Below are 18,014 nucleotides of genomic sequence, written 5' to 3'. Positions count from 1 at the left end.
AGGAAGACCCGAGAGATTCATGCTGAATGCTCAACAGCCCCTTTATTAAACAGGCTTGCCACTCACTTACAGTCTTTAACAAGACTAGGAGAGCTAAAACCCTTTTCCCACAGAGCTCAAACAGTCCAAAGGCCACCAACCCAGCTGTGTGTCTCCCAGATGGCAGATCCAGAGTGGTGCCCACCCTCTCTGCATAACCCCTCCCAAGGGAGATGCCTACATGCCTACAGGCAGCCACACACACAACCCAGAGCCGCCACAATACTTTATTGTGTATTCTTTAAATATTTTTTTTAATCCAGTGTTTTGTTATAATTCAGTGTTTAGGAGTATTTTTATCACAAAAAAAAACATGAAATCGTGATTATTTTAGGGCCATATCACGCACCTCTAGTTTCAAGTCATAAATAGAATATCCAGTAAAACTGCAGTGGAAATGCTTGGTACGCCCAGCATTCATCGGCACAGGAACATATTACTGTCTTATTTATCAACTGTAAGTATACTAAAAACTCTTTGAACGATGTTTGGTGAACAGAGACGCTAGCACTACTGCTTCTGTAGCTGACTGTTGGTGAGCCGATGCAGTAGATACAGCCAAGGCCCAATTAAAGGTTTTACAAATTCTGTCTTCTGTACTGAAACATTTAATACTGTTATATGAGAAATTAGTCATTTTTCAGTAAAAAAAAATTAATTTCAGTATAATACTTTCTCCAAATGAACACATTCATTTTGGACTGACTCGGGAGCGCCCTCTAGTGTCTGATAAACCCGGAACACATTCTCAAGTGGGTATTCTCCTCTCTACAGATTCTTCAATATAACCAGAGCCTAGTTACCCCGCTTCCTGTCTCATACTCAGTTATCTCAAAAAATAAGAGCAAACTGCTAGAGGGAACCCGCGAGTTAGTCCAACATAAATAGGGTGCATGATGGAGCTAAACAATTAACATTAAAAACTCAGATTTAAAATGTAAAGAATTTAACTACTTATCCGGAATTTAAAAAATTAGAATTAAACATTTCACTAAAAAGCGAAGTAAACTTACCTGTATCTTTCAAAGTTTTGGTTGGTGATCTGATGCTGGAGATACAGACAGAGCACATTTAAAAGACGTGTAAGTTTAAAATCTTTTTTTAATTAAGTTATATATTCGGTACAGAAACGTTTGATATAGTTTTGGGTAAGGATTTTGTTTTACATTTTCAGTATAAAAATAATCAAACATTTATAAAGTATGACAAGTCTATGTGAACCTATTTGTTTTTGACTCACTCAGGAGCGCCTTCTAGTGTCTGATAAACCCAGGAAAGACTCTTAAGTGGGTGTTCTTCTCTCTACAGACTCTCTGATATATAACCAGAGCCGGTCTATGGGTTTAGATAGCGCCATGTTAACGCTAACTAAACAAGAGCCGGTGGCTAAGCTAAACTAAGCTTGCCAGCGAAATTTGGGATTTTTCAAAGTAAAAGCCTCTTATTAAGTCGAGGTTAAATGTTTTCTCATAGTAAGGTAAATCGTTTGATAGGACAGTTATTCACACTGTAATAATTAAGAGAAAAAATATGCTTTTATTATCATATTTATATTTAAATTAAATTAAATTATTTTACGACGGACCGCTGGAGAATGGCTTTGAGTTGCCCAGAAGGCATCCGGGTGTATTGTAGCTGTGTTCACACACTCTTTATGAAGTGTGTGTAGCAGGTAAACAGGTCACTGAAGCGTGTTGTTATTAGTAAGGGTGTTAGCGCTGTAAACAGAGAGATAAGATAAGGTTAAGAATGTCACGGCTGTTCCTGCTGTCTCCGAGTCTCCTGTGCTGCAGGTGTAGATACCGGACTCAGCTCGCGGACTCTGTCTCCTGTGTCGTGAGGTTTCGGCCGGGCTGTGCGGGTCAGCTGAGAGCTGCGGGAGCTCAGCACAGCAGATTCTACCTGAGCGCGGGGGCCCGGCGCGCTGTCCGCTCCTCCGGCGGGGGACGGCGGGGACTGTGGGTGCTGGGCCTCGGGGCGGGTTTACTCTTAGCTCTGGGGTTAAAACAGCAGTACAGACCTGAGCGCTGCGAGTGTGAACCTGAGGAAACACAGCCGCTTCAGAGCGCCTCACACTACAGCTCCGCTATACACATCAGCAGAGACCTGCTCCAGCGGGTAAAGGTACAGGTATCCGGACAAGCGACCATTCTTACATTTAAACCACTGTCTAGTTTCTTAGTTTCCATTTTGGGTTTTAAATAGCTCTCATTATGGGTCAAAACACTGTGCCTTTTGTCATATTTCCAGATTAATTACTTTATTTTTACCTGCTTGACAGGTAGGGCTGCATCATTTATTTTGCAATATGCAAATATTTATATGCAATATTTTATTGGTCAAATAATACTTCACCTAATCTAAACTGCTTCAACTAATCTGAACTATTTAAAATAAACTGACATTTTTAACCCTTTCAGACCCTCCTTCAATTACAATGGACATCATGTAGTTTCTTTTTTCAAATGTTTTATTGCACAGAACACTGCACTGGAGAAAAACTCAGACATTAGAGCATGTCAGCACTACACACTAAAAAAATAAGGACAGATTTTTATATTTAAAAGAGTACAAAGCTTGTTACTGTGGCTGTACCTTATATTGAGGTACAATAGAGTACTTTTCAGTGAAAGTATTTTCTTTTACCCATGTTCTTTTATACCAGTAAAGATTATAAACAACTGAATGTGTCAAGAACTTGTTGATCCCAAATTGTCTCGCTTTCAAATGAAAAATGTATAATTAAAATATATATTGTTTATTAATATGCTGATACAGTGTAAAATAGTACAAATGTGTACTTTCTGCAACAATCTTAAAATGTCTATTAACAACTCCACTTACCAAATATGCAAAATGGAGAGCTTAATTCCAAATAGATTTTAATATATTTTAACATAAAATGGAAAGTTTTGATCAATTTGTCAATGGTGTAACCCCACCTTGAAGAATTTATTTTTTCATCAATTTATTTATTTTTAATTGAAATTACAATGTGGCTGAATGTGATAAAGATATTCCATTTAACTAAACATGTTATCAAAGTATGTTTATACACAAGCACTGAAAATGTATAAATTTATACTTAAAGGCACCTTTCTATACTATTTAAAAAAAAAACAATAATACATTTTTGTCCAATAAACATGAAAATTTAATTACTGATATAAGAATGAATGATTCTAACATTTCATGCAGAATACTTTTAATAAAAACTAAAAAATCATAAAAAAGGACAAACACCACATGGTAACACATCTGTAACACCAGTGGCATTTTTGTTAAAATGGAGGATTTTGTGAAATTCCTGCCCCATCGGCAGTCAAGAAACCATGTGTAACTACTTAAAATCAGTAAAATAAAAGACATATGGCAATATATTTGATAAAAATATATAAAAAAATAAAGCACAAAACACCAGTGACACAAAGAAGTTATGTGCTACCTGATAAAGAGAATTATTGTCATAAAATGAGCAGTATGCACTCACCTTCTCATGCCTTGAGATGCTTATTCTTTGGTGACCTGTGGCCCAGAGAAGCAGTTTAACAGAGCTTACAATATCTATGATAAAATGTAAAATAAGAGTCCTAATAACACAAGCGACCAAAATCTTTGTGACAATTTTTTTTTTAAAATAAAATACATATTTTTTTAACGTAGTATGATGTTAATCGTGCATATAGTAAATCTGGATCTGTTTTATGAAATCTCAAAAGTTAAACTTTTTGAAATATTTCTTTACACTAAAAATGTTTGCTCAAGTGTTGAAAATTGGTTATTGGTTACGCCTTTGAAATATGATTTAAAAAAGGAAAATCAAAGAAATCATAAGGAAAATGTGGTTTTAATCTTAGGTTAACTGTGAAAATGTATATACTTACTCTTGGAATTGTCCCATATTTTAGGCTTTTTTTTAAGCCCTCTAGCTTTTGTGACATGGTTTCCCACTTTAAATGGAGAGTGACCCACCTCTGCTTTTTTTGTGTGTACAGAACAAATAAGGCAAAGTAATCCAAGCTCATTTTTACTAATTATTTGTGATTTAGAACACTTTTTACCATGTTTAAGAGTATAATGGTTCATTTGATTTATTGTAATATAGATTTCATATTAGGATAGTAGTGTCTTATTTTGTGTGCATTATAGATAAAATACAGCATTCTTATATTTTTCCATCACTGGAACATAATTCAGGTCTGAAAGGGTTAATCTAATCGTTGCAGCCCCTTTGACAGGATGGACACGTTAATAAAAACATGGTTATGTATAGTTGCAAACATTCTGAATTGTTTATGGTCACTGTGTTTTGTTTTAAACATACATTTAGATTTTATAAACTTATTTTAAGTACCCTGATATTGTACCACAACAGGATGGGTAACTCAAACTTAACCTCAGCTAAATATGGAGACAAAATGATGAGTGTTACGTAAAATGTAATAAGTGTAATAAGTGATTAAGTGTCTTCAGTTCCTAAAAAAATAAACATTATAAAGATTGTGATGCCACTGACACACTGATGAACAACGCTAAAACTAAACCAGAGACAAATCAAACAATCTAACCTTGCTAATGAAGCCACACATACATGACCTAACTCCAAAAATGTAACATATTATTAGCTTACCTTTCTAGAGGTATCGGTGGTGAGACATATGCCTTATACGGTTCACTGTGTTTTCCACAGTTTTTTGTGTTCTAGGTAGGGCAGCTGAGTTTATCCCAGTCATGTTTATTCCAGTGGGAGAGGGGTTCAGGGTATTATACCACTGTTCTTATGGTCATAAGGACACTGTGTGGAGTGGCTATATTCTGATCACTGGTCAGTAATAAAATGTATTACAAATAATTTCCTTATTCATGAGTCTTATTCATTAGTTTTTATTCGTTGATGAAGTAAACATTTTTATTTAGTTCTCGCTTTTTATAATTATGTAATATAGGTTGTTATCTAATATATTTCATCATAGTTTTTATTAACTTAAATTAATAACAAAATGTACCAATAGTTCTTTAAATTAAAGGTAAAAAATTTCTCTATTTGTAATAATGTGTTTATTTATAGTAAATCTTGATAAATGTGTTGACACACACTGTTTGTATGATATTTAACCAACTTAAACCTGTTGTTTTATCACAGGATGAGGTGGGAGCTCCTGGGATGGTCATTGGAGTCTCAGTGGATGGAACCCCTGTTTGGTGTGAAGGTACAGCTACTGTGTAAATATAAATCTGCGGAAATACTAGAATTAACAGACATATGCCTTTATAAAATTTAGATTTTCTTTTAGGACTTGGATATGCTGATCTGGAGAACAGAGTGGCTTGTGGTCCAGACACTGTAATGAGAATAGCCAGCATCAGTAAGCCTTTGACTGCAGCAGCTGTTGCTCGAGTGTGGGAAGAGGGCAAGTTGGATCTAGACGCCCCTGTCCAGAAATATGTTCCAGAGTTCCCAGAAAAACAGTTTGAGGGCGAGGATGTAAGAATACATATTCCAATTTAGGAAAATATGTTATTTGAAATGTTTTTTTTGTATTTATTTATTTTTTAGTTCATAATATTCAAAATATACCAAAAAGAAGAGTGTTGACTTGGTGACATTTGTTTTTGTGTCCGTAAACCAGGTCACGATAACACCGCGAATGCTGCTGTCTCACTTGAGTGGCATCCGACACTATGAAAAAGACCCCAAAAAGGTGAGAGAAGACAAGGAAAAAGCAAAGCGTCGTCTGAAGCCTTCAGAGAAGAAAGAACAGAAGAGCGTTGAGGACAAAGAAAAGTCTCGACAAGAGGAGAACAGTACTAAGAGCAAAGATGCCAAACCAGGTCAAAAGAAGAAAGAGTTTGAACATGGAGAATACTACCTCAAAGACAACTTTGAGAATGTGAACCAGGCCTTGGATCTATTTAAAGACGATCCACTTATTTTTAAACCTGGTAAGCTGAAATAATTTGAAATAATGAACTTGGAGTTAAAACAAATTGCTCAGATGGTATTTTTTTTATTATAACTGATGCAAAGAATAAAATAATTTAAATTAGACCCTATATACCCCTGGTCACTGGATCTTAAGTATCAGAGCCTTATCTAGATAAGGCCAAGCCACATATAAATGTGTAAGCAAGCCCAAAATCGCATTTAAAAAACATACCAATTACTAGCCTTTGGTGCTCTTCTTATGCAACTGCACTTGTGTTATTTGATGAGGTTGTTTGTTGCATTGTGAGTGAACAAAAATCATGTTAAAATTCCTTTTGAACATTCAGGGCATCTGGACTGAGACGCATTGTACAAATACGACTTTATTTCAAAACACCTCCAAATGTGTTTTGTGTCTGATTTGCAAAAACACATTTTATGTGCTTTCTGGCTGTTCAGACTATCACAAATGGATTTAGGCTGACAGCCTGAACATAACCTGAGACTTTAGGTCAGGTCTGTGTTTGTCCTCATTCCTTGCTGATGTCCACTCCTCTTATGGTAGTTGGACTTTTCTTCTCCACACATTTCCAAATGCAGCACAAAAATACGCACAAACTGTTATTGGTGTTCAAATCTTGTTGAAATGTCGACTACAAACACACCGAAACCTTTTTATTTCTCTGCTCGCTAGTGTATGACATTTATCTAAGCACTTGTTTTTCATGACTGGCCCTGTACATAGTTAATTACGAACTACTAAAGTGAACACATTTCATCTAGTACTATGTCTAGTGGCATATGGATTTCAAACATTCCTAGGAACAGCCAGAACCAAATTGTCCCACTGAGAATTTAAACAAATTACTACTCTTCTAGCATCTTGATGAATTATAGGCACTTGTGCTGCATATGTTGCAACACCAAAAGCTCTATTAATACACAGTTGCAAGTTTTGTCAAAGTTGTCTAGCCCTTCAGCTCTTGTAAGTAATTGCCATTCTTTGCCATTGGTTTTAATTTTTGGAGTAGTTTGACATTGTTGAAGTATAGGGAATTAATGAATGACTTTGTGAAAAATGGGTTCAGTGGTGCTGGTTGAAGTTCTCCTTTGTTGTTAGCCTGAAGCCTTTTTTCTTTTATGTCCTTTGGAGACCTGTCACAAGTCAGCACAATGCAAGTATCCAAGAAATTTAAATTAACATACATTAACATTCATTATACATTTAAAGCAGTCAAGGGTATGATTTTAGCTAGCGCTTACTTTTGCAATTCCTTACTGCAGGCAGTTCATGGGATAGCTGTTTGTGAATTAATAATAAAGTGACTTGGAATTGCCCGTAACTGTAAGTTGTTAGAGCTCAAGTGAGGCCTGATAGTGGGTGCTAGAAGGATGGGACATTATATTTCTGAAATTTCTGATGGGACATTACATTTCATTAAACACTTTGTGTCTTTGATCAACATCATATAAGGCGTTATTACCCACAGTGTACAATGCAATGAGTGGTAATGATCCTGATAAAGGTGACATCATTGTATGGGTGTGCTCTTGTTTTATAGGCACTACATTTCTGTACTCCACACATGCCTTTACTTTGTTGAGTGCTGTATTGGAGAGAGCAGCTGGTCAGCAGTTCCTGGACCTCATGCAGAAGATGTTTCGTGATATCGGCATGCTCAACACAGTGCCAGACGAGAATGACCCCATTATCTACAAACGCTCCAGGTAATCTTACTATCATGGGTGGCGTTGGGCTACCTTTGTTGTGCCACCAATTTGCCCACCAATTTGGACATCAGCATCAGTATATCTATTTTTTTCTCACTTCAATGTGTAACATATTTCTTTGATATTAGTTACTGGATAAAAAGGAAAACATATAGGGTAAGTTTTCCAAAATGGAATTGAGCCTGTTCTTGGACTACCCAACTTTTGATTGGAGACTGAAAGGAAAATATAGTCTACGACTAGGTAGGTCTGCAATAAATTAGTCGACATAAATGACAATGTTAATTATAAAAAAAATTATGATGAATTATTTGTAACTTAGTAAGTGCAATGTGCTACACAAAGTGCAGGGGACACAATTGTATTGGGGGAGGGTTAGGGGGTTGCTTACCCACGCTTTGGTAGCCATAAATTACAGATACAACAGATTACATTTACTTCCTTTTTCATACTAAATATCAGAATATTTCACATTAAAATGTCTCCCAAACCCACAGGGAGCAGAGATTGAGGGCAATGTAGAAATTAGCATCAACTTATCAAAAGGTCTGAAAAATAATCAACAGATTATGACTACAAAAATAATCATTAGTTGCAGACCTACCACAAAGCCTGTCTGGGAAACCGACTCCTAAATGTAAAGGATTAAAGAATTTGTCCAATTTTAATGTCAGTATTGCATCTAAAATGTTATTTTTCTGCCTCACAAGTAAAAATGTTATACTAGATCAGTCCCATTTATCTTAAATCTGCTTGTCTTTGTTCTCCAGGTTTTATCATTTCAATAAAAAAGGACGTATTGTAAACTGCCCCTATGTGGACAACTCCTACAAGTGGGCTGGAGGTGGCTTCCTCTCCACCGCAGGTGATCTACTACTGTTTGGAAATGCCATGCTCTACAGCTACCAGATAGCAGACTTAAAGGACATGAGTGGCCTCCTTCCAGGCTTTCTTAAACCTCAAACCTCCAAAGCCATGTGGACAGCTGTGGACAAGACGGAGGCTTCGTGGGATAAGGACGGACTATATGCGCAAGGCTGGCTGGTTGTGGAGCAGCATCAGAAATACGGGCAGTGTCGTATTCGCAGGCATTATGTCTCGCACACTGGAGGTGCAGTTGGGGCAAGCAGTGTCTTATTGGTGTTACCCAGTGAGACTTTACAAGCCCCAGATAAGTGTGTGACTCTTCCTCAAGGAGTTGTGGTGGTTATTATCACAAACATGCAGTCTGTAGGACTCAATACTGTTGCTCTGAAGATTGCTCATGAGTTTGAGAAGGCCAGAGATGCGTGAAGATCGTGCAGGCTGATCTCTAGTTTGGGATGTGCACTTTCAATCAAGTGACTTCATTTCAAGAGTCCTACAATGAATTTGTGCAAAAAGCTGTCCTGTGTACTTTGTTTACAGTTATCCTGTACGATTGTCAGCAAAAGCCATTCACACATTTTAAATTGTACTTTAGTGCCATGTATTTCTATTTGTGGGAGTGATTTGAATTTGTTTTATATATCATTTGAGTAGTATTTTTAATAAACATGCTATACCAACATGTGTATTATTGCTGTTTCAATTATTCTTTATTATTGGGTCATTTAAAAATATGTATTTTATTCACAGAAAAAAAAAAAAAAACTTAATCTATTTTTTTCTCCAACTGCGAAAGAGTCTCTTCTGCCCTCCCAAGAGGCATCCTTGCATCTCTTTAAGTGGAGTGTGTAGATATGTACACTAGAGGGAGACTCTTCTACTTCATTTCTACTTTTCTGCGGGTTCCTCTAAAGAAGCTAAATAAGAACACTACAGTGAAGTTCCAAGGGTCAGCCTGTGGCCAAGATAGGGCAGGTCTTTGCAGAGGCTTTTGCCTCCTCTTAAACACAAACTACAACCTAAAGTGTTTATTTGCAACATTAAAGCAGCAGCTCTTAAGATATTTTTCCATTAAATTAAAATCAATAATATTTATGAGTGGGAAGGGGACAAAATAGGGTTGCCAACCGTCCCGTAAAATATGGAATCGTCCCATATTTAGTCAGTAAAGTATGTGTTCCGTATTAAATTGATCTGGGACGCGCTTTGTCCCGTATTTTTGAGGTTAGTCGGGTGATTTGTTTCAGACACAGACACCGCTGCGGTGCTGCCTCCTTCTGCTGGAGAACACCCACCCCTTCTAAGCAGAGGCTGCGACTCTCATATATTGAAAAGCATATATTATGTGTAAAATGCATGATTTAATTTCTTACACTAAAATATTTCTGTTATGAACAACATATTTCTGAACGAAACACAGTAACACAAGTTTTAGGCACCTGTGGGAATTTCAGAAAAGAAAAAGCTTCTTGTGAAGTAAGTGTTTATTAGCTCAGTAAAGCACTAGGATTAGAATAAATACAAACAGCAATTTTACAAAAAGCAGAGCTTTAATATTAATAATATTATTAATAGTTTAATAGAGTTATTCATAGTTTTTATCATATCAACACCTGGTTTGGTAAATTTTGTAAATCAGGTGAGCTGCTGCTGGAACTGAACATATACACATCCCCACATACACATTGTCCAACAGATAAAATACATTTGATCACATTGACACTACTTTAACAATGAACACACATGCAATGTAAATAAACACTGTTTAACTTTTTTTTCTTCATTAAAGCTTAAAACAAATATACAATATATAGTTAATTACAGAGTGTTGTATTCGCAGGGTGTTTTCTTAGTGGTACAATAGCGTCATGTTTATGTGTTTTGGTGAGTTCAAAATGTACAGATATGTTTCCATTATATTGTTGAGCGACAAATTGAATTAGGATTAGTGGAATGTTGGCACTTTACCATTTTTGCAACATTGAGTATCTGACGATATCTATATTAGTCACATACCATTTGTTGTCTTAAACAAAGCTGTTAATAATACATCCGTAATACAACCGTCTAAACAACATCATGCACAAATTGTGAGACAAATATTGTATTGTATACCGGTATGTAGGATTAAACACGTGTAAACTTGGGTTCTAGGGTTAAGTATGTGCGTGATAATTTAGGCTCAAGGAAAATCTAGATTCTACTTTTTTTTTCTTGTGCTTCTGGTGAGAATAGGATAGAAAAATAAATATAGGAGCACTTTGCAAATGTTTGTGCACCAAGCTAGATTTGAACTCTCACTTTTCCAGGGTCTGAGATATTTTTTAGTTTGTGTGGGCAATGGCTTGTTTGCAGTCATCATTAGAAAAGGCCAGATGATGCCATTTTTAAAAGATTTAAATACTCTTGACTCTGCAAACCTCATCCTAGTGATCAGCAGCCATGGTCTCCTTTAAACTGTTGTCTAAAACTATTAACTATTACTATAAATGATGACCACAAATCACTAAAAGGTAAAAATAAGAGTAAATATTTCAAGTAGCCATTGTAATGTCGGTTAATAGAAATGGTGGAAGTCCAAGCTGAGGTTTTGGAGACCAAAAAAACTTTTAAAAGTAATGTTAGTAAGGTTGATAGAAAGATTAATCAAAACCTTGTTTGATTGTGAAAGATTAGGGGAGACTATGCAGACTCTAAAGAATAGGTGCATTGTTCTACTGTGCAGCCACACCTGCACAAATATGTCCTGCATGAAAGAGTCCTTAGAAGAAAACGTCTCAAAGACACAACAGTCACTGATACTTTTTTTAAATATTTGCTGGCAGTAGATCAAAAAGAACAAGACGTAACTTTGAAATGTAAGCTATCCTTTTTTCATAGAATATAATAACTCTGTCCCTAAATGTCTTACGTCTCATCACTTATTCTATTTTATATCTAACTTAAACATTTTAGATTTGTTTAAAAACTGTAAACTGAAAAATAACTATTTACAACTTTTCTTTGAAATCTTAAGAAAGATAAATCAGAAAGATTGGAGTCAGAGTCATTGTGCATTATACAATGCCTCCACCAGAGGGTGCTTTTTGGAAACTCACATTCTTTAAGTATGAAGCTCAATCATACTATTTCAGTTTATTTTCCTAATGCTGTTCATGGTTCTGTCAGTGTAGCCTTTGATTGCACATTCCAATATCCTTTATTGTTCTTTTGCTGCTTTCTTTTGTTTTCAGCTGACCTCTTTTTAATCCTGTAAAAAGACCAGAACATAAACATGAACCTGTGCAACTTAACACCTTTTTTTAATGGTGCTTGAAAGTTTGAAAACTTTGTAGAATTGTCTATATTTCTGCAAAACTTTTTAATGAAACCAAATGAACCAAAAATAGTAGACTTGGTTGTTTATGTAATCAAATGGTCTAACATTGCATATCATCATTGGCAGAAAATGTAAAGGTGAAATGAGATTAAAAGAGAATTTTGGTTTAAATGAGAATCATTATGTTTAGAGAAGGGACAACACTCCAGCATTACAGCATTAAAACTTTATCCCATCTGTGAAACAGCGATGGTAGTACCATGGTTTTGGCCTGTTTTGATGTTTTGCTTTCTGGGCCAGGACAGCTTTTATCATTAATGGAAGAATGAATTCTAAACTAAAGTAGCAAATTCTGTTCATGAAATGAATCTGAAGACTGCTTGGGCCACTTGGCAAGACAATGACCCTGTACAAGTCGATTAATCAAAGAATAGTTAAGTCATTTTTTGTAATGACCAAGTCAAAGTGACCTGGTGGAAAAGTCTATGTCTATGGGCAGGACTAATCAGGAGTTACTGCATATGTATAGTTGCAGTTATTTCTGTACAAGGGGGGTCACACCAGATACTGAAAGCAAAGATTCATATATCTTTTCCAATTTTTATTTATGTAATGTTGGCTTATTTTCCTAAATAAGTAAATGAAAAGTAAGTTAATATTAAGTTTTAGGTCAAATTTCTACAGAAGTACGCAAGAATCTAAAGGGTTCACAAACTTTCAAGCACCACTTTCAATTGATTATTGACAGTGAAAGATTATCAGACAAAGAAAAAGTTGTACTTGGAAATGCAAATGCAAAATTTCACTCACTTGCAGATGTAGTAGATAACAACAGCCAGCATTATCATGATGAGAATAAGTATGATGATCACAGCAGCAATCATGCCTTTCTCCTCACTGTTGGGTGAAATGGACAGCAGCTGGAACTGCTCACATCGGCTACCTTTAAAGTTGTCTCCACACCTGTGAGAAGAGAACAGAATATTGGCCCGTATAGAATCAGTGACCTTGACTGACCTTAAACTGACCTATATCCATCCAAGTCCATCCAAAATGACTTAAAGATATAGTAGGTGAATTTGTAGAAACCAGTAGTTTAAACCAGTTTTTTTTAAACCATACTGAAAAAAATCCTTCCACCTATCTGTAGGCCTCTTTATGAAGCTACTTTACAAAACACATAAACACATAGAGAGAGAGAGAAGGGGAGGGGTGCAGAACATTGCGGGATGAAGATTTCATAAATTTATCCTTCCTACATGTCAAATGTTATTCATAACGATAAAATTGCCTCAATTTTCCAATGTGCTGTTCAAAGCCAATATAGACTAAAACAGTGGTTCTCAAACTGTGAAACATGTACCACAATTGATATGCATTGCATCCCAATGTTGTACACCCGATGGCCTCATTATTAATTATGGCCTGAATTATTAATCTAGTTTCCTATGGTGATAATGATAGCAACAACATCACTTTTCATTTGACTTCATCCTTTATCCACACTCTTTTATTACAAGGTAATTCCTACTTCTTTCTTTTTGTATTTCTTACTTTAACAGTTGCTTTTAAAGCTAGTCTCTAACACACAACAGTGTATGTATGTTTGAGTCTGTGTGAATGTGCAAATTTGTAGTATGCGTCCAGGGCTGAGTGTGATGAGATGAGATAGAGTAGACAGACAGGTACACCATCTAATCATTTCATTCTGTGCAAACAAACATGTTTTGCAAAGATTGTTTGACATTTGCATTGACAATTTTCTGGCATTTGTTCTTCATTCCACCTGTGCACCATTACCAATGCCACTGGCAGCAACACAACCAAAACCATGATACATTCACCCTCATGCTTTACAGTTCAACCCAGCTATACTTGTCTATTCACAGCATCTCTATAGCTATAACTGTCATACATTCAGCCAAATTACAGAAAAGCCTGTAACAAAGTGTTCAGACACTCACACACAGGTAGGTGTGGACACAGAGGGAATTTTAAAGCACTTTCCTCCATTCATGCAGTAGAACTCCTCTGACCCAGTGCAAGGGTCACCGTGATCTAAAAAAAGACAATCACAAAAGAGCAGATTATCTGTCTGCCTGTCTCTCTTTCACTGTGCTGGATTTCTATGAACAGAAAATACAATGCTGTCCTGTCTTATTTTCTGATAAAGTTAATCTTACATTATCACCGAAAAGGATTATGTTGTATAATAGACTGCATCACAGAGGACAACGAAGCCAGTGAGGCTCTGTTGTGTTTTACCTGCCATCATGAGAACTGCTCAGGAACCCCTTGTCACTAGAATATCTGCTTCCACCTAACAACAAAACAGATGTTAAGTCTCTGATTGTAGGAAGATCCTTCTCCATCTTTCTCCATTCTCTCTTGAAATCAGTCTTTCACTATGACAAAATGTTAATCACAAAATTAATACACTAATTCCTATAAAGGAAATTGACATATATATAATGACAAGCCAAAAAAATAGCAAGTGTTACCTCAGGATAGACTATATATACATATATAGTTTAACTATTACTATATATAAATTATAACTATATATAATATATATATATTTATATTCTTAAGTCAGAAATTATTAATATGAGGGCATCTCCATTTGTTTCTCCCTTTGATACAATGTAAAAGAACAGCAGCCAGATTTTAATTATGTAAAAAAAAATGTCGACAGCAATTACATACATATCATATATCATATACACTTGATTCAGATTTGTGAAAAGAATGTGTTAGTCTAAAGAACCCTAAAGTTGAAATTACTCCTACATGAAATGTTCTGTAAGTGTGTTTGCTTTTAATGTATGTGTCTGAGTGAGCACATATACACACAGAGGTTGAAGTATGTCCCATAATGACACATGTATGATTGTGTATGACAAAAAAAAATATATATAAAAGAAATAATTCTAACATGTAGACATTTTCAGGGGTGTAAAAGTGTATATTGTGTCCTCACAGCATGAATGTATTGTTGCTGACTCATTATCATTGTGTGTTTTTAGACTGTTGCCCAACACACTGTACTGGCAAACAACAGTAAGTAAACCATAATGAGCTACAAACAAAAATAATAATAAGTTTAAAAGAACCATTTACTCTCAACTATGTTAGATGTAAGATCTGCATTCTTATTTTTATTGGCTAGTTTATCAATCCATGAGACCATTTTCTGCAGTGTATTTTAGCGAGTAATTCAGATACAATATCATGATCTTGTTTAAAACTCTCTCTCTTTTAAGAAATAGTTGAGAAATGGAAAACGACTTACCAGAGCAAAGACGTTCCCAGTTCGTTCCCTTTGCCGGGTCAGGTGAGCTACTCTGTCTGGTTGAAGTGACTTGAAATGATGAAAAGAAAGTTCTTGTGCCACAAATAGTGACACAGGCATGCCAGAAATGCGGTGGTTGCTGTTTGTCCACATTGCAAATGGTACAATTGGCCTGCTGACTACCACAGGTAAAACATTGTGAAAATGTAAATGAGAGGGATCACGCCGTCTCATTATATTCCCTTAACATTCTTCATTACATTCTTCTTTTCTGAATGTTGTGTTTTAAACTGATTTTACAGTGTGAATTGTGGTGTGGATGAGTAATGTGAGTAATGGCCTGCTCTTACCGAGGTTGCTCTCAGGCTCTGTATGGGCTGACGACACAAACTCAACTATGTCTGCTATGTTTAAGAGGAAATCCACTGAACTACACACAGGTATGTGTGGAATTGTGGGAACTTTGTGAACTCTCAGCGTCGTGTTTACATTCCTGCTTCCAGGGCACACCAGGGACAAGGGTGTTTTTTACATGAAACCGTTAGGAAGAGCCAAAAAATCCTGAGGTTTGAGGTGTGTAAATGTGTATTAGCATTAGTGTAGTACAATATACTGAGGATATGACAATCCTTTGTTTTTTTGTGAAGATGATGATACTTTTCACAGTTTTATGTAGAAATGTTAGCACATAATTTGCTAGTATTTCCCCACGCCCTTGACTGAAAGAGATGAAAAGAGAAGGGGGGCGAACTCAGATGATTGGGCAGGAGTTCGGAGCAGCTTTGCTGGAAAAGCGTGAAGCTGAAGCCCCCCCACACAAAGAGATACGGGAAGAGAAGGGGAGAAAATAAATTGAGGAGGAAGATGGGGAGGAGGTGGGTGCAAGTTTGTTGGACACGCAGGTAGAGAAGAAGTGATGGTTTATATTGGTTGGAGAGTGGGAGGAGTAAAGGCGTGGATCAAACTCCCAAATTTAAGTCATAAAACTCCACTAAAAGAGAGAGTATTTGTGAAATATAATGGAATAAGTAAATTCAGTGTATTACCTTTTCCATTTCTCCTAATGCTGTAATATGGAGAGGAATTAGGGCCAAATTGAAAAGCAATCACTACCATGGAAAAATGCAAATGCAATCCACAAGATGCTTTGCTTTTCCACACTAACATGCAGAAAAAGTGCCAAAATAAAATGCAAAACCACTATTACATCTCTAATCTCTTTATTAAAAAACAATACACAAGGATTTACATTTTCAAAAACAATCCATGAATTTGTGTCAGAATTGCACACAAACCTCCCTAAAAATGCAATCAGCTCAATGGTATTTTATTCAACTGTGTGGCGCTGCAAATGTTCAAAACCAAAAATCACAATGCACAAGATTTCATTTTGTCTAAGAGCAGCGCGCAATTCATGCCAAAATTAAATGTAATCACTTCATTTTTCTGGTTCAGTGTAAACACTACTTTTGAGCCCAGGAGCGATAAGTCCAGAGAACAATCTCCAGTCAGTTGTCTGGGGTTTGCTGCTGCCATGCTCGGTGTGGAAGCTATTCGAGCCCCTTGAAAGAAATGCTATCCTGTGCATTGTGATTTGCTTTTGAACATTCGCAGCGCAACACAGTGGAATACAATGCAGTTGAGCTGGTTGCATTTTAAGGAGGTTTGTGTGCAATTCTGACAAAAATGCATTGGTTTTTAAAAAAGAGATCAAGTGTAGTGAAATGTAATAGTGGTTTTGCATTTTATTGTGGCACATATTCTGCATGTTAGTGTATTACATTTACATTTTCCCATGGTAGTGTTTGCTTTTCAATTTGGCACTAATTCCTCTCCATGCTCTACCTCTCTTAAGCCTTTTTTCTTTTCAATGCAGTCTGTTTACTATTTGTACTATTTTTTACTTCTTTGTGCCAGAAGATCCATGTTCAGTCATGTTCAGTCTTTGCTTCTGCATGTGGAAACTGCCCTCTGCTGCTTATGTGAGTGAGCTCCTGATGATTTTAGAGATTCTGTAGAGAAGACATGCCCTAGATTACCATCAAAATATGTAGGGCAGTATACAAAATATATTTTTAAACATTTGGAATTACATTTTTTATTAGTGAGCTGTTTTAATAAGGAACATTCATAATCAGCTCAGGTGTTGCCATGAAAGCACAGTGTAGCATCTAACATGGGGGCTGAAATATAAGGATAAGTCTATTTATATCTCTAAATCACATGCTCTCTCACTCCCTCTCTCTCCTACACACACACACACACACACACACACACACACACACACACACACACACACACACACACAGTGTGACGACCCATTAGTCATTTGTGAATAATTATAGAAGCATCTCTGCACACAGACTAGCTCAATGTCACCCGTGGCACAGAGGAAAGTGGAATCACAGCAAAGCAGGAGAAAAAACGAGGCGAGCAGCATTTCACGTGATTGATTGATGCATCCTAACCATGGAGTAGTAAAGGAGAAAGATTGACAAACAGTTAGACCAATAGACACAGAGCGCATCGCGCCATCGCAGGAAAGCCACGCCCCTTAGCGGAAAATAGTCCGCTAAATTTAAATAGAAGTGAACGGGAAATTGCGGGTCACCGTGTCTTTAAACAGAGTTAAACGGCTTTAAGATAAAATGCCAGCCTAAATAAATAGCATACTACCTTAAAAGGGAACTGTTATGTTGCTACATTAACTAAATATGACTAAACTCCTTCAGTGTCCGTTTGCTATCGCAAAATAATGTGGAAAATTGATACACAGCGGCCAACCGTCAATTATTTTGAATTGTACCATTAGTTTAGCTAAGTAGCTAGCTACTTCAGTC

The 18,014-nt window shown here is 36.3% G+C and overlaps 2 protein-coding genes across 3 annotated transcripts; one reads left to right on the top strand and one right to left on the bottom strand.

The window, feature by feature from the left end:
- Positions 1–1,186: 1,186 nt before the first annotated feature.
- lactb (lactamase, beta) lies at positions 1,187–9,251 on the top strand. 2 transcript variants are annotated; one of them, XM_007246495.4, is made up of 6 exons: positions 1,187–2,169; positions 5,183–5,249; positions 5,334–5,524; positions 5,670–5,982; positions 7,528–7,693; positions 8,467–9,251. In XM_007246495.4, exons 1-6 carry the CDS (start codon positions 1,789–1,791, stop codon positions 8,987–8,989), a joined length of 1,641 nt encoding a protein of 546 aa, XP_007246557.3. In that variant the 5' UTR covers positions 1,187–1,788; the 3' UTR covers positions 8,990–9,251. The 2 variants fall into 2 exon arrangements, with proteins under 2 accessions (XP_007246557.3, XP_007246558.3); XM_007246496.4 differs by having other exon boundaries at positions 1,205–2,163.
- A 1,063-nt stretch (positions 9,252–10,314) lies between these two features.
- On the bottom strand, positions 10,315–15,834 carry LOC103022447 (pro-neuregulin-4, membrane-bound isoform). Its single transcript, XM_007246510.4, has 5 exons — positions 15,175–15,834; positions 14,148–14,202; positions 13,847–13,940; positions 12,693–12,845; positions 10,315–11,813 (listed from the first exon to the last, which is right to left on the bottom strand). The coding sequence occupies exons 2-5, from the start codon at positions 14,155–14,157 to the stop codon at positions 11,717–11,719; spliced, it is 354 nt and encodes a 117-aa protein (XP_007246572.2). The 5' UTR covers positions 14,158–14,202; positions 15,175–15,834; the 3' UTR covers positions 10,315–11,716.
- Between the last annotated feature and the right edge of the window lie 2,180 nt (positions 15,835–18,014).

Source organism: Astyanax mexicanus, chromosome 2, assembly GCF_023375975.1.
Source record: "Astyanax mexicanus isolate ESR-SI-001 chromosome 2, AstMex3_surface, whole genome shotgun sequence".
NCBI lineage: Eukaryota > Metazoa > Chordata > Actinopteri > Characiformes > Acestrorhamphidae > Astyanax > Astyanax mexicanus.
This window is presented reverse-complemented; position numbering and strand designations above follow the sequence as displayed.